This window comes from Tetranychus urticae, chromosome 3 (assembly GCF_039701765.1).
Source record: "Tetranychus urticae isolate SD_2017Ah chromosome 3, NJAU_TeUrti_SD_1.0, whole genome shotgun sequence".
Taxonomy (NCBI): Eukaryota; Metazoa; Arthropoda; class Arachnida; order Trombidiformes; family Tetranychidae; genus Tetranychus; species Tetranychus urticae.
Genome location: NC_142960.1, coordinates 21760057 through 21781927, shown reverse-complemented (window position 1 = coordinate 21781927; position 21871 = coordinate 21760057). Strand labels below are relative to the sequence as shown.

The 21871-nt window shown below is 32.9% G+C and overlaps 4 protein-coding genes across 4 annotated transcripts; all 4 read right to left on the bottom strand.

Moving 5' to 3' along the window:
- Positions 1-4153: 4153 nt before the first annotated feature.
- On the bottom strand, positions 4154-4953 carry LOC107370717 (apoptosis regulator BAX-like). The gene has a single exon (XM_015938686.3). The coding sequence runs from the start codon at positions 4795-4797 to the stop codon at positions 4315-4317; it is 483 nt and encodes a 160-aa protein (XP_015794172.1). The 5' UTR covers positions 4798-4953; the 3' UTR covers positions 4154-4314.
- A 343-nt stretch (positions 4954-5296) lies between these two features.
- LOC107364971 (immunomodulatory peroxidase) lies at positions 5297-9068 on the bottom strand. Its single transcript, XM_015932431.2, has 7 exons — positions 8945-9068; positions 8139-8858; positions 7336-7892; positions 6242-6882; positions 5895-6169; positions 5658-5827; positions 5297-5576 (listed from the first exon to the last, which is right to left on the bottom strand). Exons 1-7 carry the CDS (start codon positions 8956-8958, stop codon positions 5392-5394), a joined length of 2562 nt encoding a protein of 853 aa, XP_015787917.2. The 5' UTR covers positions 8959-9068; the 3' UTR covers positions 5297-5391.
- Positions 9069-15155: 6087 nt separating this feature from the next.
- Nup160 (nuclear pore complex protein Nup160) lies at positions 15156-20828 on the bottom strand. Its single transcript, XM_015932271.3, has 13 exons — positions 20582-20828; positions 20351-20462; positions 20028-20241; positions 19668-19962; positions 19516-19603; positions 19229-19452; positions 18904-19168; positions 18687-18840; positions 18531-18617; positions 15801-18446; positions 15567-15692; positions 15369-15476; positions 15156-15300 (listed from the first exon to the last, which is right to left on the bottom strand). The coding sequence occupies exons 1-13, from the start codon at positions 20664-20666 to the stop codon at positions 15223-15225; spliced, it is 4482 nt and encodes a 1493-aa protein (XP_015787757.2). The 5' UTR covers positions 20667-20828; the 3' UTR covers positions 15156-15222.
- Positions 20829-21115: 287 nt separating this feature from the next.
- Positions 21116-21768, bottom strand: LOC149093606 (uncharacterized). Its single transcript, XM_089269081.1, has 2 exons — positions 21616-21768; positions 21116-21521 (listed from the first exon to the last, which is right to left on the bottom strand). Exons 1-2 carry the CDS (start codon positions 21713-21715, stop codon positions 21358-21360), a joined length of 264 nt encoding a protein of 87 aa, XP_089125207.1. The 5' UTR covers positions 21716-21768; the 3' UTR covers positions 21116-21357.
- Between the last annotated feature and the right edge of the window lie 103 nt (positions 21769-21871).

The following is a 21871-nucleotide window of genomic DNA, read 5'->3' as shown; positions in this document are numbered from 1 at the left end:
CGGGTGCCTATTTACACACGATTCTTGTGCAAATAGGCTCTACCAAAGAGTAACCAACAAAATAAAAATGTAAACAATCAAAGATAGCTTTAACGCCATCTATTATGTAAAAATTTACAAGTTGTTCATTGGTCTGATTCATGGATTCAATTTCTGAATCTCATGATTATTAAAACTCTGCAACGGGAAAAACAATTGAACTTCATTGAAAAAAGGTAAAAAATTATTAAAATATTTCATCGTGCTCGCTGGTTTCTTTAAGATTCTTGAACAAGTTGAACCATTTGTCCAAACAATGTAATTGTGATGTGATCACAAAATGTGATTTATCTTGTTATTAGGAAGTAATTTATCTAATTGTTAAGACTATCAGTGAAAAATTCAATATATTGATAGATAGAAAACAATTAAAGAAATTGATAATCCAAAGGTTTTCTATATTGTTTGTAAGCTAATGTGGATAGATGATAATTTACCAAGAATAAGCCCATTAATTCACAATAAGAATGATGATAATATTGACTATAATAACTGATTGCAAGTCAAATAACGGAAAATAAAATTTGTACCTCAAATTGTTGAGCAAATGAACAAATGATTTGATTATATATACATTAACATTGACTGCTTGAACTAATGAATTATGATTATGGCCTCATTATTCAAGGGTCCTATTAAAATTTTTGATAATACACATAATTTATTGATAGCTAATTAATATAATCTGCATAGCCAGTCTCACAAATAAGTATAATCTTGATTAGAACAATCAATGGATCATTAACCCTCGATGAAAAACAAAAACAATTAACTACGTTTAATAACAAAGATTAGACTTTACTTTCCAGTCCCTTTGTAGGAGATAGACTTATACCTTATTCAAGCGCCATTCAATTTAAACTACAGTCTGTACTTCTTGTTAGCACTTGTTGCTAGGAAACACTAAAGCCTCAAGTATTTTTGCCTTTTGCCTCACTTGATAATACATTGTTATGTTTTTGTTTTGGTTTGGTGTATTCACTTGATATTTCAAATCGTAGTAAAACTGAAATATTTTACATCGTCATTTATCATCATATTGCAATCATTTTCTATTTTATTAATTTTGTCCATTTTGTTTGGATTTGAGTTTTTGGTTTTTCTTCCTGCTTTGCTTTTGTTTGAAAACAATGAACTGTGATCGTGAAGAAGATGAATATCATTACAAAATTTTGATGGTTCGCAGTAAATCTCCTATTTGGGTATCTCTAACTCTTGGTGATAATGCTGAAGTCCAGGAATTGAAAAGTCATGATTCTGACGATGATTCGCTCATAACACGAGCAGACCAAGAATCCTTTATTCAACCAGAAACTTATGTTGACCAGCCTCGTGCAAAAGCTATCTGGTCATCAATTCAAAATGCATCACAACTTCATCTAAATCGCTCAGCAAGCTCTACTAGCTCATTTTCTGTGATAAATGAAGACCAATTAAATGATTCTGCTAATAGCTTGGTCGCAGATGGTGAACCTCATTCCTCTGTACCTTCTCATTCTCCTTCTTCTCGTCGAGAAGTGGATGATGTCAATGAGGATGATTATGACGAAGAAAATAAATCATCTGCCAGCGGCATGGTCATGTTAAACATGCAAGCCTCACCAGTTGCAAATTGGACCAACTTGTCGATCTCGGTTGATCAAAAAACCAATGACTCTTATTATCCCAATGTTCTTTCTGATGCTCACTCTGATTCTTTGATTTGTTTGGGAATGGAGTTCGCCTTACGGATAGTTGAGGTTCTTAAAGAACAAGAAAGATCCCCGGTTACTCCTCTTTCTCTGAGTCTCAGTTATCTTGAACGAATTCTCAACTGCGAAGCATTTTTGGAGCTTCCGTTGGAGTTGTTGAACAAGATATTGTCTTTGCAACGAAATGATTCATCTATCGAAGCCACTTTCGCAAAAAGTCTGGTTAAATGGGCTGAAAGATCAGAAGAACATCAAAAGCATTTAGCCTCTCTTTTGAGAAGAATCAATCTACAGTCTCTTAATACAGAGCAACTTATTGACCTGAGTAAAATGCGTTTAATTCGGAAAAGTCTCGAGTGTCGAGATATTATTGATGTGTCAAAGAATGGTCTTCTCATGTCAATGTCCACAAGTCTTCAATCTCCTGAAACATACAATTATGTTTACATTCTCGCCCGAGGTTACCAAAAAACCTGGGAACACAGTATTCATCAGATCAATCTAGCAACGGGTATAAGTAAAAAAATACCTACAAAGCAAGCAATTTTGCTTGCAGTTCTCGCAGACAGCCTCTTAGTTTTTGGGCATCGAAATCCTAGAAACCGGTCTGTTGATGTTTATAATCTGGAGAGGAAAATGTGGACTTCCATGACTAACTGGCCCATTGATTTGGTTATATCGTCGATGTGTACCTTTGCAAATTGTATTTATTTCACAGCCTCTATCGGAGTATCTCACAACTTTTACAAATATGATCCATCTTCAGACGAGTTCCGAATGATCTTAGCACCATCAAGAATCACTATCAGGGAAAATGACAAAATATCAGTTTTCGATAAACAGATTTTATTCATTTCCAGTGGTGCGGCTTATGATCCTGTTTTGTTCAAATGGAATTTCTTTGTGCCATTTCCTTCATCCTTATCATCTCATCCACTTACTATTTTCAATGATAAACTAATCTATCTTGATGAACCAGAGCGGTTCTACTGGTTTGATCCTAAAAATGGTAAAAGAGGACTTCACTCGTCAAAATCAACCAATGATGGTGTAACACCAGGTAAAGTGATTGATTTGGTGGTAACCAATTCAAAACTATACATAATTCAGAAATGCTCCAATGGTGTTCAGATCATGAATTATGACGAAGAAACAAGCACATGGATCGATTGTTTCAAAGTTGATCTTCAAAATGAGCCATTGAGATGTGCCGTCTCAACTGACAATAACTAATGATATCTCAAACAATCACTTACTTATTTCTACCATTTCTAATTAAGACATTTATCTGATTATCCCTGAAATTTAATTTTTAACTATTTGGACTATTAATTTAATCCATCATAAAAAGCTAAAGTTAAAATTGTATTTGACTATTTTATTCTCTTAGAATAAAAATCGCAAAAAAAACTGAAATGATATTTTCCATTTTCTTTATTCTTAAGCTTATATAATTATTAATATCTGAGATCAGATCAAGAAACAATTATGATAATCCACTTGAAATGTATTTCCTGATTCTAACTCACTTTGATTCTTATCTGAATAATTGTTTCTGTCTTTACTATTAATAGAGTTATTATGATTATTAAACCAGTGACAATTAAATTTTTATGATTGAACCCCAAACTCAAAAGAAATTGATGCAAAACAGGTAAAAATGATTGAATTGGTAGTGATCAATCCAAAATAATACTCTGATGTTGTTCAAATTATTAACATGATGCAGAAACAATTTTTTCAAAGTTTATCTTCAAATTGAGCCATTCAGTCTAAACTGACGCATATATTGAAAACGGAGAGAATTGAAAAAACGCGTTAATTAAAATAAGTAAGTTTTTGTTTATTGCCATAGATACATTCATTAGATACAACGTTGCAATATGTACGTTAACAACAAAGATTAATCTTTGGTTAACAACGTATCTAACTAATTTAAAAAATTAGCTCATTCACATTTGCACAGAGGACACCTCATTAAAAAGCTAGAAAATGGACGAATCACAACTAATCAGATAGACCAAATCTTAATAGTTATCTGCGATTTCCAGGTCCTGATCATCAAGTTTGCAATATTTTCGAATGATTTTATCTCAATCAAAATATACCGGGAGTTCAATCAATCAAATCTAAAAAAATTAACATGAGATGAATCTTAAGTAACCTTTCGTTGTCAATCTTATCAATCAATACCGACTCCGACTAAAATCCACATTGGTTGATAATAGGTCGACTGATCAAAGAGAAATTGAATTTTAAATTTTTGCTCAATAGAAACACAGATATTTAAACTCTAAAGAGCGCTAAAGACGGTTCAATAAGAGCAATATTCAGTTATTTATAATAACGTACAAGGCTCCAATTGTTCATTGGTCTGATCCACGGATTCAATTTTTGAATTTATGATTATTAAAACGCAGCAATGAGAAGAGTACAAACAATTGAGCTTTATTGGGAAAAAGGTAAAAAATTATCACAAAAATGCATCGTTGCTATTTGGTTTGTCTGAGATTCATGAATAAGTTGAACCATTTGTTCAAACAATGAGTTACAAAATGTGATTTATCTAATGATGAGAAGCAATTTACTCTGTATTTTGATGATCATTTATCCAATCCAAAAGTCTTTCTGAAGTATATAAAATCAGCCAATTGGCAATACATTCAACTACTGCCGTGTCATCCTTAATTCGTAAAAATTCATTGGCCAATTCAAAAGCGAAGACAAAAAGTGTTAAAATGTGACACCATTTAATTCCTTCAGCAAATAAGTGTTCAGCAATACCAGTAAAAACAGCGTACCCAGAGTCATCGAAACTCTCAGCGGGCAATCGATCTAGATTATGAGTCACCGAATCCAGTTTATCAATCAATTCGGAAAATCCCTCGGTGGACCTAAAGTCAGTGGTTAACTGATTGAGCACTTCAACAAATCTGTTGATTATTTGCTCCTCTGCTTGCGCGGGTCTATTAGTGTAAGGTGGCGTCCATTGGACATCTTTAAGAGCAAATTGTTGTCTGAAATAATTGAAGACAACAATTTCAATATCATTGTCAACTAACGCCATGGAATTAAAATAAAAATTGAACTGAAAAATGAAAAAAGACTTGGAAAAGAGATGAAACGATGATAAAATCCGTTAAAATACAAATAAGTCAAGTGATGAAGGGCACAGTTAAATCCAAGTAGTCACACTTTTTGTTGTTAAAAACTGTCACACACTGAGCTGTTTAAATTCAATTTATGAGCAAACTGATTTAAACCATTAACTTGATCAAATTAAACTTTTCAAATAAAAAGGTAGATGGCAAGAGAGATCTCGAGTTGATGATATATCGAATCAAAATCAATTTTGATTATCGATATATTCCGTTGATAAATTACATAATGTAATTTAAATTAAAAGACAACTTTTACTTTACCTTTCAATCAAATCTTACAATTTTAACTGTTAATCGATCAATCAAAACATATGGTTTGACCCATTGAAAGTGCATCTATTGTTTAATAAAAGCTTGAGACTTATCATGGGAACTTATTGGCTTCAACAAGAGTAATTAACACAATTTTTGCGTTTTTTAACGTTCATACGATATAAATGATTTTATTTTTTAAATTATTTTGATTTCTGTTTCACTTGCGTCATTGATATTAACAACATTTAATGACGGAATCGCCAAAGATTATAGTTAAGCCCGGCATTTTTTCGCACATCTTTACAATCAATATTAGGATTGACAGGGCTAGGTGCAAGGAAAGCATGGCGTTGAGCATAATTCAATTGTGGTTCAGTAAGACACAAGAGGTTTGACAGCGTAAATTTGTTTTTCATATCCGTTAATTGAGCTACAAAATGAAACAAAAGGCAAAAATATAATTAGTGATTGTCAATATTTTGGATAATTTAAATATTATTAAAATCCTTACGAGCAGTGAATGAACCAGCTTGATCAGAATGAGTGTAAAAGTAACGATCTCCAAACTTTAGATGGTAAAATTGGATACCAACTATGCATGCAAAAGTAGGTCCAATATCGGCATCTATGGCTTTCCTTTCATACAAACCTCCAGTAAATAAATCAATATCACGGAAATCACTGAACAAAGAAAAGAAATTATGATTAGATAAAAATTCCAGTCAAAATACATGAGGACAAAGCTTACCCATAGACTTTGCGTAGTTTTGCTATATGTTCTGGGTGCATAAAGGCATGTAAATCTTTCCAGCTGCGAACCACAAAACCAAAGCAAAATTTAACGTAATCAACATAAGGAGGAATACCATGATCTCGACCACGTTGAATATTGAAAGCAGCTAAATCACTTCCGAATGTATCTTGTCCAGAATGGTGGTACAAGAAATTCTTGAGCGATGGAGTTAGGAAGGGATCCATAACGGCTGCTTTGCTATTAAGCATAGTAGCTATCAAATTTGGAGTCTAGAATAGATTGAGAGAAGATGAAAGATTAAATGCAAAATTTTAGGAACAAATAGCTCAAATTCAACTTACCAAACCTGAATGAATTAGTTCTGGATTAAAGAATGAATCTTTTAAATTCATGGATGCTCCTTTTGTTTCCTTAATTGACAAAAAGGATGTTATCTGTGAGTGTCCAAATCTACAGGCAGCAGCAGCACATTCATTCCATGTTGTTGCATCAACATCTGGTTCATATTCAGTGAAAAGAGTATCCTTCTCAATTACTTCAAAGTAATCACCTAATTCAGGTCCCAAAAGAACGGGTAAATATTCATAGTAGGTTATGTGTTGAAGTTCAGCAATGGTGATTCGACGAGCCTCTTGAAATAGGATTTCATCCGAGGCATATGGATTAACACGGGCCAAACCACGAGCATGTTGATTGTGACGACGTAAGAAGATGCCATGAATCAATTGAATGAAGGGTTGTTGATTGACACGAGCATCACCAGATCGGAAACAAACATGATTTTTACCCAATGCAGGGCGGCTACATTGATCAGTGAGAGTAGATTTACTGTCAGGAAGGATTGGGTTCCTATTTTTATCTAATCCAACAGCCAACAAACCACCTTTAAAGGTACGTAGAGAGGCAACAGTTTGATTATCAGCTCCATACATAGCACTATGGTCAATATAAGATGTGGCCAAGTTAAGTTGTTGTCTTGGACCTGAAAGTAAAAAATTTTGGTTAAAATATTAATCCATTCTGTTGGAGTAAAAGTATCGGTTGAGATTGAAAAAAGACATTTGCTTTAAAATAATGAAAGTTATCTCATTTAGATGACATATTATTCATAAAGCAAAAATGAATGCAATTTTTTTGCTCTTTGTTATAAACTCGCAAGATTTACAAAATAAATGAAGCGACTTTTTGGATTACAGTTTATTTTTTATCATGTGTTTTTGTTTAATATTTCAACAATTTGTGCATTCGATGTCAAATGTTTAGCTTTTAGCAGTTTAAAGCCACTCACCCATACGTATAGCCCAGACAACACTCATAAGAGTCAAAGACTTTAAAGATTTTCAATTCTTATTATTGATGATATTAAAATTTATCGCTCTTCAGTTCGTTAATTAGTATTTTAAAATGTAATTATTTGTTATGGATCATTACTTACCAAGTTTACAAAGAGGACAAGGTGCGGATCGAATAAAGTTGATACATTTTCGTTTTGAAGCTTGGTAATCGTTTTGGCCTAGGAAGATGGGCAAACACTTTGAATCATCCTTTGAAGCCGGACAGCATTGAACACCTGATCCATGACTTGGGACACTTTGTGGAGTTGACACTATATCATGGATAACGAATTGACCCCAAGTAAAGTGCCATGGTGTGTAAAATGACGTACCTTCACCTTCTTCATGAAGGCTCAATGAAACAGATCGAGGTGAAGGTAAAGGCTTTCCAGAAACTCCAAGAGATCGAGGTAAATACAAACCATCTTGATAAGCAGGAGGAAGGAATCGAACATGGCAAATGTTTGATTTACCCCAAAAAGTGTGCTCAAGGTTATTACATGAGCCATCATATGTTCGGTATCGAGAGTTTTTGCAAGAAAGCTTATTTCCAGCATAATTATTGTGTTTCCGAGTGCACTTTAAAAACTTTGAAGCCAATGCAGACGGAGGAATCTTAGTCAAGCGTTCGACTACATCAACTGGTCTAATACAAAACCTGTTAAATTGGAAAAAAATCATTTATCAGTGAACCTTTGGATATCATATTATCTCTGATTTGAAGTGAAATGTTTAGCTGATCTGTCAATTTCCAGTAGATTGATAATGATGTTGTAACTCCAGAACAAGCACAAAGCTAACCATGATTGGTAACGTTCATGATTCATTACTATTCAACAATTATTGATACAAACTCACCAGCTTTTGGTAAAAGCGATAAGACACAATTCCCGATAAAACTTACTTTCTCTGTAAATTTTTGGCAACATATTCCATAAAAGACGACTCTTCTTGGTCAATGAAATCCTTTAATTCGGTTGGTAATTTGCCTGTGATCAGGTGTCGACCATCAGCTGAAATAACATTTGAGGCTATAATGTTTCCAGCTTTGGCATCAGCAATAGCACGATCAATTTCCGTCTGAACCTGTACTGTAGCCAAGTGAACAGCCTCTTGTAAATCCTTATATTGTATTTTGGGTTCTTGAGGATAATTCATACACTGGATCCTCATGCGACCTAAGTATTCGTGATAGATCGCTTTAACATCAAATGGTGGAATTGATCTATTGAATGCGACTGAATACAGTTCACTTTGATCATAAAATTTGCTATTGACTCCTGGTTTAACGTTAAAAGGAATGGTCTTGGATTCAGAATAGATGGCTCTTTCCGGTACTATGGCTCGAACCCTTGATGTTGAAGACGACTCTGTGCTGTTTGTAATCGATTCAGGTTTCTTCTCACTATCAGGGGCATTTTCCACTTTGTTAGCCGCAGGATTGTTCACTACTTTTTCTTCTTCCATTGAATTTACTGTTGAAGAATTGGAATAACGTGGAGCATCTTCAGGCGAAGGTTCAGAGGCCGGGTTAAGCAATGGAGGGTCATAACTTTCAGAAGCTGATTCTTGTCCACAGACCATCAGATGGTGACCAAATAACAAAAGACAGGCGATGATAGCTCTAAGGATAAAGTTAAAATGGTAATCAATAAGAATGGATTCTTTAAAGATTCAAGAAAAGTAATCGTTTTTCATTTCGAGACTCACCGTATGAGCTTCATGATTGGGATTGTTGGTTAATTTTTATCAAGTATAATCCCAGTTGATCAATTTTTAATTGTGTAGACTTGAAACATATACAGAAAAACAAAAGCAGATCGCGACTTGACGATGACAATGTAAATGAAATTATAAGTCTTATTACGTTTAGACTAAATTTTATGTTGAGCTTAGCTTAATTTTTCATGATAATTTTCGTTCATCTTCTTCTTCTTCTTCTCTTTCCTTTTCAAGTATTCTCATTGAAAACGAATAAGCATTAGTTAGATTATATTAAACTCTTGACTCTTTTAGATTATTGATGATCAAGGTAAATCTTTTTTGTATTAAACTTTCTTCCTTTCCTTATGCTAACACAGTTTTCAATTTTTTGATAAAAATCAGTTGATGACATTCATAAAACAACAACATCAACACATTGATACAATTTAACCGTATTTCATTTCATTTTCAAGCTTAACTTATAAATCTAATGCTCACATTTTTTACCTGTTTTTCAACAGTTTGATACAAATGGAGCAATTTATTGGTTCAATAGTCGACCAAGAAAAGACGAAAAGGAGCAAAAGATGATGCACAGGAAGAGCAATTAAATGTGTACCAATGATGATGATCTGGTTTGACCAAAGTGGCCTACAAAAATAATGACCATGTTCATCGTGATTTTCAATATAAACATTATTTTATCCATCATAAACATAACTTACCTGACTAGAAATCAATGTCATTCATGACCTCTTTTTGTTTTACAATCATTTTGCTGTTCATTTAACTATTAAAAATGAGAATAATAATTAGTGATTAGATTTAAACATTTGATCGGAGATCATTTAAACATTTCAAGTAACAAATATTTTGCATGATTTTTATAGAAACTAGCTCAGCCACTATTTTCAAATATTTGAATTTTTATACGCGACTAAGGTTGGCCAATTTTATTTTGAGATTTATTGCATTGTGCTGTTAGTGTATGTTGTTACTGAAAAGACACAATAAACATAATTGTTAAATTTGAGCAAAAATTGACGAAAGCACTGAAAGAAAAATGGGCATGAACGGGTAAAAATTAATTTCTTCTAAAGTTTGGTTCTGTTAGTTTGTAGAGAAATGCAAACTTATTCTATTTGTGCTATTAAAAAGTTTTTAGAATCAATAGTTTTCGAGAAAATTGAGGTCAAAGTCGAAACTTGGACTGTCTTTTGTACAGCGATGGAAGCAGATTTTTCTATGAAATTCATTTGACTGATGTAGTTTTTGACGATCAACCAGAAAATGTACTTATTTTGAAAGATAAATACTTCTTTTTCTGTAAAAAAGATCAAGTTCGATCTTCATTTAAACCGACCGTTCTCTGTGATCATAAGAGTTAGCGTGCTCAAACTGATTATTTGTCAACGAAATTTAATGGCACACAATATGGATTGAATATCTTTTTCAATAAAACAACAGTTTTCTTGATTTTGGCCATTGGACTAAAAACTTTGAGTCTCGATATTACGAGAACGGCACCACCTACGATCATCATTCTTTTAACAATGCACTTCTTCAAGTTTGAATAATGCGGAGAGGAAAAAGTGCGAGTCAGAAAAAGTTAATTTCAAAACTGAGTGAATTCATCTGGTAAACATGATTGCTCTGATAGTTAAAGCTGTTGAGGATACGCTAAATATGTATTATTGACTCGAACATTCTAATAAAGCTCGATTGGTGATAATTTGATTTGAGTTTGAACCAAATTTTATGGGCAAAGGAAGTACCCGACAAGGTACCATCTTTTGTGGCTTATATTGCAAAGAGAGCGGAATAATTGGGTATAAGTTACTTTGCAAGTGCACCTTCTATCGTTTAAGCGTTTTTAAACAAGAAATTCTAAGCATTTAAGATCATATCGAATGAGACTAAATCAAATGAAAACAATTAGTTGTGAGTATTCAAGTGAATGGATGAAAAATTGCGATTAATGACTTAAAACAAGTAAATTATCGAGCTTTTTGATCTAATATGTTAACAATTGTAGCTAAAAAGACTAAATAAACACAATTGTTACATTTTTGCACAAATGGACTCAAACACTGAAAGAAAAATGGGCATAAACGGGTAAAAATTGATTTCTTCTAAAGTTTGTCTCTTTTAGTTTGCAGAGAAATGAAAACTGACAAGGGAAGTAACCTCGTTGGTACGGGCAGATCAAAATGAAAGTGGGTTTGATGGAAAGCCCGTGTCAGAAAACCCTTAAAAACACTAATCTCCCGTGGAGGAAATCGATCTGAAAAAAGTTACAGGGTCGCAAACACGAAAAAATAGCAAAAAACCACATAAATGTTTGTATTGAAGCTTCATTTTAAAGAAAGTTTTTTTTCATATTTGAATTTATCCAGAAATTTTTATCGACTGTTTTCGTGGTTTTTTGCGATTTTTTCGGAAACAAAAAACTTTAGGAATAAACTGATTTCAGATTTGCATCCCCCATGATCAATTATAAGTAAATTGTTTAGTTTGATAAAAATATCTTTCTCTACTTCGATTTTATTAGTCATTTTGACCCCCGTGATTAAAACATTCGCGACCCTGTAACTTTTTATAGATCGATTTCCTCCACGGGAGATTAGTGTTTTTAAGGGTTTTCTGACACGGGCTTTCCATTAAACGCACTTTCATTTTGATCTGCTCGTACCAACGAGGTTACTTCCCTTGTGAGTTCATTTGTGTGATTTACAAGTTTCTAGGATCAATAGTTTTACAGAAAATCGAGGCCAAAATTGAAACTTCGACCGCTTACTGTGCAATTATGGAAGCAGATATTTTCATGAAACTCATTTTTCAGATTTAAATTTTGACGATCAATCATAAAATGTATTTATTTTGAACAATAAATTTTTGTTTTTCTTGTAAAACATATAAGTTCGATTTTCATTTAAACCGACCCTTTTCTGTGGCCATAAGAGTTAGCGTGCTGAAAATCATTATTTGACCACAAAAATTAATGGTACATATCATGGATTGAATTCTTTTTTCAATTTAACATCAGTTCTCTATATTTTGGCAATTGGACTGAAAACTTTGCGCCTCGATATTTCGAGAATGGCATCACCTACAATCCTCATTCTTTCATCAATTTAATTCTATACTAATTAATAACTCAATTCAATTTAATAACTTTCCTTTAGAGCATTTGGCTCATGAAATTCGGGTTTTAAACGTACAAGGAACAACTTATTTAGCAAACCAAACTCATCTCAACCCATTTCTTGGTAAAGTAACCAATTTTCTGGTTAAGCTTACAAATGAAATGGAAAAAGTACTGCTAAAGGCTCGAGCATTTGAATTACGAATTTAGACTTAGGGAATTTGTAGGGACATAAAAACTGCATCTATTGGTACTATTACATAATTCATCCGATCAACAGTTTTTTAGAAAATTGAGGTCAAAGTTTAAACTTACAAAGCTTTTTGTTGAGTTATGCTATCAGATTTTTTCATGAAACTCATTTTAACTAATGTAACTTTTGATTTCCTACCAAAAAATGGTTTTATTTTGAGGAATATCTTTTTCAGTTTCTGTAAAACAGATCAAGTTCGATTTTCAGTTTAACCGATCTTTTTCTGTGACCGTACAAGTTAGCAAGCTGAAACTTATTATTTGACCATATAAATTAATGGCTCACATCAACGATCTATTACTTTTTTCAATTTCCTAATAATTCGATTGATTTTGACTATTGGCCTAAGAAATTCGTACCTCAATATTTCGGAGATGATAGCATCTATAATCATTATTCGTCGACCCGACATCAGATTTGATAATGGACAACAATATATTGAAATATTAGACCATTCAAGATACTACAAAGAAAGTTATAGCATTGTATAGCTTATGTTTTCAACTGTGAACTTGATTTATAAAGTTAAATGGTTACTCAAATTCAATTCTTATCTGTTAGAAGAATATTCATTATTAAATGAACCCTTCAGGTTTTATTCGGTATTCATTCATATCATATTAAAGTTCATAATGTAATCTAATGTTTGGTCAAAGAATGACGATTGTAGGTGCTATCAACTGCGAAATATTGAGGCACGAATTTCGTAGGCCAATGACCAAAATCAAGATAACTGTTGGTTAATTGAAAAAAGTAATAGATCCTTGATGAGTGCCATTAATTGTTGTTAACAAATAATAAGTTTCAGCTCGCTAATTCAAACGATCACGGAAAACGATCGGTTAAACTTAAAATCGAACTTGATACATTTTACAGAAACTGCAAATGGTATTCATCAAAATAAGTGCATTTCATGATTGATCATCAAAATTTACATTTGTAAAATGAGTTTCATGAAAATATCTGCTTCCATAATTGCACAGTAAGCGATCGAAGTTTCAACTTTGGCCTCGATTTTCTGTGAAACTATTGATCCTAGAAACTTGTAAATCACACAAATGGATTCAGTTTTAATTTCTCTACAAACTAAAGAACCCATACTTCAGAAGAAATCAATTTTTACCCGTTTATGGCCATTTTTCTTTCAGTGTTTGAGTCAATTTGTGCAAAAATGTAACAATTGTGTTTATTTAGTCTTTTTAGCAACAATTGTTAACATATTTGATCAACAAGCTCGATAATTTACTTGTTTCAAGTCATTAATCGCAATTTTTCATCCATTCACTTGAATACTCACAACTAATTGTTAGCATTGGATTTAGTCTCATTCGATATGATCTTAAATGCTTAGAATTTATTGTTTAAAAACGCTAAAATATGAAAAAAGGTGCACTAACGAAGTATCTTATATCTAATTGTTATTCTCTCTTTGCGATATAAGCCACAAAAGATGGTACCTTGTCGGGTATTTCCTTTGCCACTAAAATTTGGCTCAAATTCAAATCAAATTATCAGCAATCGAACTTTTATGCTCAACAGTTGTAACTATCAGATCAATCATGTTCATCTGAGGAAATCTTTCAGTTTTGAAAGTAACTCTTTCAGACTCGCACCTTTCCCTTTTGGTATCAGTAATTAAGCTCGTTAGGCATTAATTCCCAGGATAAATAAAGTTATACGCATCAATCGCCTCGCTTTGTTTTTGCAAAACTGAACTTTTTGGCGTAGTTGGGATTTTGAAAAATTCAGCTACTCTACGGTTATATTGTTAAATGGAAGGAAATATTAAGCGAAGACAGTCGATAGATCTTTCTGTTGATTTATAATACTTCCAGTCTTAATCGTTTAGCATTTTTCAGCTCTGAAAAGACTCGTGATTATCGATATTCTCTGTTTCAGTCAAGTTTTGATTGGGATGGTCATAGATCTCACCGTTGCTTCCATGATTTCAGACACACTCTTTCTAACTTTGCCGTTTGTTTTGACCCAGCTTCAAGTCCACGATAAGAAGAAGAGCTAGGAGAAGTTGACGAGCTCTCATGCTCTCGAACTGTATACCTTGAGGGTATCATTAATACTCTGTTACCTTTATGAAGAGTGTCCAACTTAACATTGATGGACTAAAATTAAGAGACTTTTATGCATTTCTTGTCTCAATTAATAATAATATGCGATTTAAATTAAGTTTATTGCCAACCAAGTAAATTTGTTTGTCAGTTTACTGAAGCTACTACCAGTCTTAATCCGGACCAGATGCATTGGCTTAGCTCAGGGATAGACAATACGGATGAATGTTCAACCTTACACTCGGACACAGGTATGTCATTAAGATTGATATTATTATGATAGCACTAGCCCAAAAGATGGAAATGACCGAAAGATGGCTACTTTTTGGGATTTTCATATTAGTACTAGTTCGAAGAAAGGTTTCATCTTTTGAATGTGAAATGTTTAAAAATTTTAATGGTTGCTTAATTGACCACTAATCAAGTGGGCTTCATTCAATTTAATTTATTTTTATCAGTTGCAACGTCAGAAACACGAGCGCCTTTGAGTATTTTTTCTTCCCTTATAAACATTGTTATAGTCTTTGTTTTATTTTATGTATTCAATTGGTAAAAAAGGTCTTAAAAGCTCAGATTAAAATTTTATTTGATCATTTTTCTATTAGAATAAAAACTTAAAAAAACTAAAACATCATCCGTTTTCTTCATTCGTAAACTTTCATAGATTTTTAAAATTTTTGGTAAAGTTGCTGGTAAAATAGAATAGATCTGGTGTTTCTGAATTGGATGGTGAATCAATGGAAAATAGAATTGTTTATGAATATTTATCAAAAGAATTTTATTGATTTTGCTGTTTAGACATGATAACAGGAGAAAATAATCATCTAGCAGTTATTTGGTGACATGAAAGAATCAGTTCTCGATATTTATCCCGCTTGTGAATTAATTGTTTGGCGAACTAAGGGAAGAGAAAAAAGAAAGAATTGTTAGAAATCGATTTTTTCAGAGCAAAGTTAAGGAACTTACCTCTTCATAATCTTTGTGATCGTCCTTTTCTTTTTCTAATATTTCAAGAAGACACTTTATATGTTGATGAGGGAAGTAAGTTTCTTGTTTGCTACCAATTTTAGGTGCCTGTGAATGAGAATAAAACAATTTGATTAATCAAAAGAAAATTGACATTACACAATTAATTTTTAAAACTTATCATAAAATTTATCTTACCTTGATATCAAAATATTCTGTTCCTTGTCCCAAGTAACCGTCAATAAGCTCCATGGCAAAATTGAAAGCACTTTCAATGTAATCATAACTCATCAAAATTCGGAGAAGTTCGGGAGAATTACGTTTCTGAGGAAAAGAATAATTTAAACACAATTAGAAGACATGTCATCAAAAATAAACGAGTCAGAAATTAAATTAACTCCACACTTTGGATTGAAGTTTCATGAAAATTACCTGATAAGAGAGCTTCAATGGGTTGGGAAGAGGAATACCGGATTCAAGGAGCTTTTCAGCGACACATTTATGGAGTCGAGTTTGATTCTTTTCTTCATATTTCTCGATGTAAGTTAAAATCAAGAAAAGCATTTTATCAATAGCAGGCATCTCAGCATTGGCAATAAAGCTTGCGGATGCAGTATCATTTTCGATAAAACATTCATTAATTTCCATAAGACCAGCTTCTAAACTCATCTTACGGAAAGGTAATTCGGTTAGGTAAACGTATTTTCCAACCAGCCCTTCAAGAACTGGCTCATATGGCAAATCAAAGTGAGTGCTTAGTTGGAAGGCGAGATCAAACTGAAGGTTAGAGATGAGAAGAGTAATTGTTTCCTCAGCTGATAATGGTGTTGATGCAATTGAATTAAGTTGAGAACTTTTTTCCAATAGCTTGTATCGTGCATTGGTTAGTTCATACTCTTTAACAATATCATTGATATTCAATACTTGAATTTCTTTTCTTGTTATAGTATCAGATGGAGGAGATTCTTGGGCATCATCTAATCCATGTTTACGCTTGATTGATGAAGTAACAGAGGAAGAGCTTCTTCCAAAGTGTAAACTGCTTGATGACGCTTTAATGGTTGGTTGAATAATCCATGCATACTTGGGATCAATTAATTTAAGAGAATTGATGGCTAAAAGGAAGCATCTTGCTTGCTTTTTCAAACTCTCAACTCCATTAACTTCTTGACAAAGTCTTTTAGCATATTCATAGATGATAGAAGCTGATTTACGGTAGTTGTTTCTTTTAACAAAGTAGGAATATAATATTTCATAGAAATCGACTTTCTTTTCCGTTTGGAGAAGATCAGTTGATCGAGCACGGAATTCCAGTATATTAATAAAGTCATCTTCCATCTCTACATAATCGTAATTTATCATTTCAGAAATAGCTTGTTTTTCATAAAGTTTAACAGTAAATTGTCGTAAACAATCTTTCCGTTGGATAGCAGATGGATTCAGCAACATGGCAGAAAATGCATCGACAGTGTTTCCGAACTCTAAATGACACATGAAGATAGTAGTCATAAAGGATGAGAAATGTTGATCATATGAGGATCCACTTTCATCGAGTAGATCAATCGCTCCAAGAGCAAGGTCAAGAATAATTTCATTCTGAGAATGTAGACGACAAAGACGGAAAAGTTTGTTGAAATATGTTGTAATCTCCGCATTAGTAAGGGAATCATTTGGCTTTCTTTCAATTGATGAATTAGACAAGCTGGCCAAGAAAATTTTTTGAAGAAACGGTTCTTCTAGCAACCCATTCAAAGCTTGATGGAAATAACCAACTGACTTTTTAGGATCACCAAAGAATAATTGAGTTATTCCCATACAAAATCGTCTACTTGCGATACTGTGATCACACCAAGCATCTAACATTTTTGAATATTGGTCTATCAATTCAAACTGTTCGAAACCAAGTAAGAAACGAAGAACAAAAGAAGAATTGGAAGTAGGCCAAATAATTGTTCCAATAGCTTGAACTAAGGATGGTTGAAACGTTAACCAAGTTTGACAGTTTTCTGGCTCTTCAACGTCTTCTGCGTGTGATGATAGAATTTTGCGGGCTGATGGACATTTTTTATGTCCAATGAGATGAGCAACAATAGACTTGGGTGAAAAATCATGAACTAAGGCATTAGCAGTGGGAGGATTGCGATTAACATTGATAAATTCATGGAGTTCTAAAGTTGCCAGAAGAGTCACTGTATTTTCTATGCCGAGGAATGTACTGTCTTTTAGGCTCATACTTGTTTCACTGATCCAGGCCATTGAATAATATGATTTAAGACACAATTTGTTAAGCGCTATAGAGTTTTCTAAGGTATCACAAAGTCTGTCGTAGTCAGTTGAATTCGTGGTTGATAGGCGAACAAGTAGTTGAAATAGAAGGAGATCTCGGCAGAACTCAAAACGAAGTCGACAAGTTTGTTTGATACTTTCCGTAAGAATGCAAACGCCGATATTACCACTCAAAAATTGGTCCAAGGATTGCTGAACCATAGTAACAGATGAGTCCATGGCTTCATCAGAATGGTCTTTTGATTCAATATTCAGAGTCTGCAATATCAAATCGACAGCCTCCAATATTCGAGAGCTTTCTAAGGCATCTTCAACAGAAGATAACATATTTGATTTTCCAATATCGAGATCACACGGGTCTGTCATAAGGTATTTGTTGACAACTTCACGAAAAACTTTCTCTACAGGTTCATCAGCTGTGCAAGACATTTCGAGTTGAAGGAAGGCATCTTCATCTAAATAACTATTGATTGTTTTTATAAACTGAAGCAGTTGTTGCAGACTAGTTTCAAGTGAAAAATCATCGGTAAGGATATTGGAGATGTCATAGTTAGGAGTATGAACACGAGATAAAAGAACATGGTCAATGGGATCATTAGCTCTCAAGTAAGAGACACTTGAAACTCTCAATATTCCAGTTAATCCAGTTCTACTGTCCATGAAGAGGCCAAGAGGCTTGTTGAAGACATTGTGGTATTGTAAGCAATAAGAATAAAATTCGTTCCATAATTCACATTCTAAGTTTGAATACACATCAGGAGAACATTCACCAACTCCAGGGAGAGAACGAAGCTAAAAATTCACAAAATTAAAATTTAATACACAATAATGAACAATGAAATAAAATATCAATGCAAATATAATTAGAAAACATACCCGATTCTCTACGGCATTAGCAACCTCTTCGATCAAGGATTCGGTATTTAAGAAAGAGTAATATGATTCATGAGTTCGATTTAAAGTCTATAAGAAATAGAGAAAAATTTATCAATTATTATCTAAATCGATATAAATAATGAATAAAAGACTCACACTTATAGCTTTGGCAATGGTTTGAGATGAGAATTTTCCTTTTTTGAAAATCTTTTCGATGAAAAGTTCCTTTGGGCTGATTAACATAGATTTAACATTTATAGGAGGTTGGAAATGGTTGTAAGTGGTAACACTTTGCCAGCACGAGGAGTCACTAAGAAAAAAAACAAATTCGAGTAAGCAAAAAGAGTTTAAAATTTATAATTTATAATCTTACTCATTAATCTCCCAATGTGAAAGTGTTACTTCGCTTTCAGCTAGACGCCATAGAGCCCATAACGTGTTAGCAGTGAACACAAAATCAACAAGATCTTCTTGAAGGGCATCAATTGAAGTGACGACTTTTAAGGTTAAATTTTCACCGACGAACAAAAGTTTGTAAACAATGAATTTTCTCCCAGAGGTAGTAGGTACAAAAGCAGCCAAGAACAATTCATCACTACCATTTGAGGACGCATCTTTTTTCAGTACAGGTCGTGTTACTTTAAAACAAAAGGATATAATTAAAAATTGAAAATATGGAAATAATTTAGTTTACTTACCGATCATAGGATCATTAACAGATTTATTGATGCTTGTTGTTGAATAACCGGACGACATATCTTGGAAAGACTCAATACTTTCGGCAGCTACATAGTCTTGCTTTGCACATGACCAGATACGAATTTTCAAGTCACGGCAAAGAGTAATCATTAGATCATCTTCGATGGATGGAAGGTGATGCCAAAGAATACTCAGAGCTGCTTGTTCATTATCCGGATTACCTCTAAAAAGATAGAAAGTAAGAGTTAGCTCAACAAAATTTTAAAATTTCAGCTGAACGAGGTACCTTGACATAGACATTCGAGATGGAACCAGATTGTACCATAAACTTTTTATCAAGCCGGTTTGCTTGAGATTATATACAGTAACTTTGCCTAAGGACGTAAAAAATGAGTTTTAATGATTATGACACTTTATAAGGCTAGATCTTGAAAATACCTGATGAAGATGGATTCATTTTTATAACAGATATGTTACCAGTATAATCTGCTAAAGCAAAGTAAGCTTCTTTATCTGAATTTAACCAAGAACAGGACCTAATTGGGAAAGGCATATCTGAGGATGAAAGTGAACCTCCCAAATTGAATGAATTATTTAAAACATGATAACTATCAGGATTTCGCAAATTAGCTGCATTTAGGTCATAGAAAATGGATTTCCTAGTATGCAAATCACTGGGGTTGATATTGTTGGAGCCATGAGGCAGAATGTTAGAACCACTTCGTACTGTATCCTACAAATAAAATTGAATTTTAGTTTAAAAAATCACATCTGATACACAGAAATATTTCAACTTACAATGAGTACGGTTCCAAGTTTTCTAGGATGAGTTAAGGTAATACGGTGAATTGATGCAACTGTGGCCAGTAGAATGATAACTTGATCTTCAGTCTCATGGACACTAACACCATCCAGTATTGGTGTGTTATGAAACCTTAACTGTACATGATTACGTGCAAGATTGAAGTCCAGGGATACTTCATAAAACTGAATGTAGTCTTTGTTACTTCTCCTGAAAATGCAAATTTAGAAGTTAGTAAATGGACAAAAATGACAAAGGTTCAAGTCAGGGACTTTCCAAGTTTACTTTGCATAAATAGTATAGACAATTTGCAACATACCAGTAAATAAAGCGATTACAGGTTGGCGATGACCAAACATTACTATCTTTGTAACAATAGTACCCAACACTTTCAGCTAGCTTGAAGTCTTGCAGAGTACTTTGATTGGCACCTATATAAATACACAGGAATGAGATTAAACATTTCAAAGAACAAAATTAGTACCAGAAAAGCAAACAAAATACACAAGAACAAGTTCAGATTAAAATAAATGAAATAAATATGATTTACCAATATCGAGAGAAATCTCTCCTTTAGCTGAAGCATGAAGATGATAGGTTGAAACTTCAGAGTAACTAAGTTTCATTGAGTCCATGATTTCCAATGGAACTGAGACTAAATTTACAGCAGTTACAGAGAGAGACTACACATTCAAATGATCTTCATAATCAATTAACAACAAATTAAAGATTAAATTAAGGAAAAATATTTGGATTAAAATCAACTGTGAAGTGAGTGATTTTTTTTTACCGAACCTAAGTTGAGTTGGTTAACCGCCATGCTCTTTATCCCTATCGATATCACAACCGATGTTCGATGTATTGAAATTTTTTGAGCTGAATAATTATTTTAATTCCCTTTCATTAATAATCAATTGCTAATACAACACGATAAAATATAAAATGAAGTGAATAACCATCCAATTATAGTCCAATAGCATTTCATCAAGAGAAATAATAAGAAAAACTAACTTGAGTCTTTGAGTAAAAGATCAGATAAATTAAACATGAATATGTATGAGTGAAAAAACTGATACTAAAGAGATTTACATCTGTTAAATGATGATCAAATATATTTTAGGAATCTTGTTATGATTTTTAACAATTATTAATTGACAGTAATAGATGAATACAAAATCTAACAGTTTATATGAGTCTATTACAAATCAAACTATTATACAATTGTTTCCTAAACAACCAATAAAAAGTATACAAGTTTACAAGGATTGATATTTCATATAAGCACTGTTTATTATTTTGATTGTTCATCTATAGATGTTTATTGATTCATTGCTTGGCAGACTTCTTTTTGGAATTTGATTTAGATGGTTCAGGTTTTTTATCACCAGCTTTACTTCTCATTTCGGATTCAATGTTTTTCCTAATTGCCTTTTCCACATTATTGTAAAGCTTTTGACCATAACTTGCAAGCTTAGGTTTAATTGGTGCACCTAGAAAGAAATCAAAAACAGTAAAGAAAAGTAAATTAAAAAGAAATATCAAGAATATAAAATGTAAAATATGCATTACAAAATTGAAACTTACCTTTGCGTGTTTGATGAAGCTTGAGGTCAGATTTATTGACTTTTTTCACCTTAATTCCTTTTGGGACAACAGTTTTAACTTTCATTTTACCTTGTGCCATGATTAATTTAAGAAAGAAACAAAATTATTCAATAAAATACAACTCAACACATGTGGAAACAAAAATTTGATTTCCTAACGATTCCAGCTGGTTTGAGCCGGGGCTCCATCTAGTGCTAGATTTGCCTACAGATAATTGTGAGAATCACGACAATCA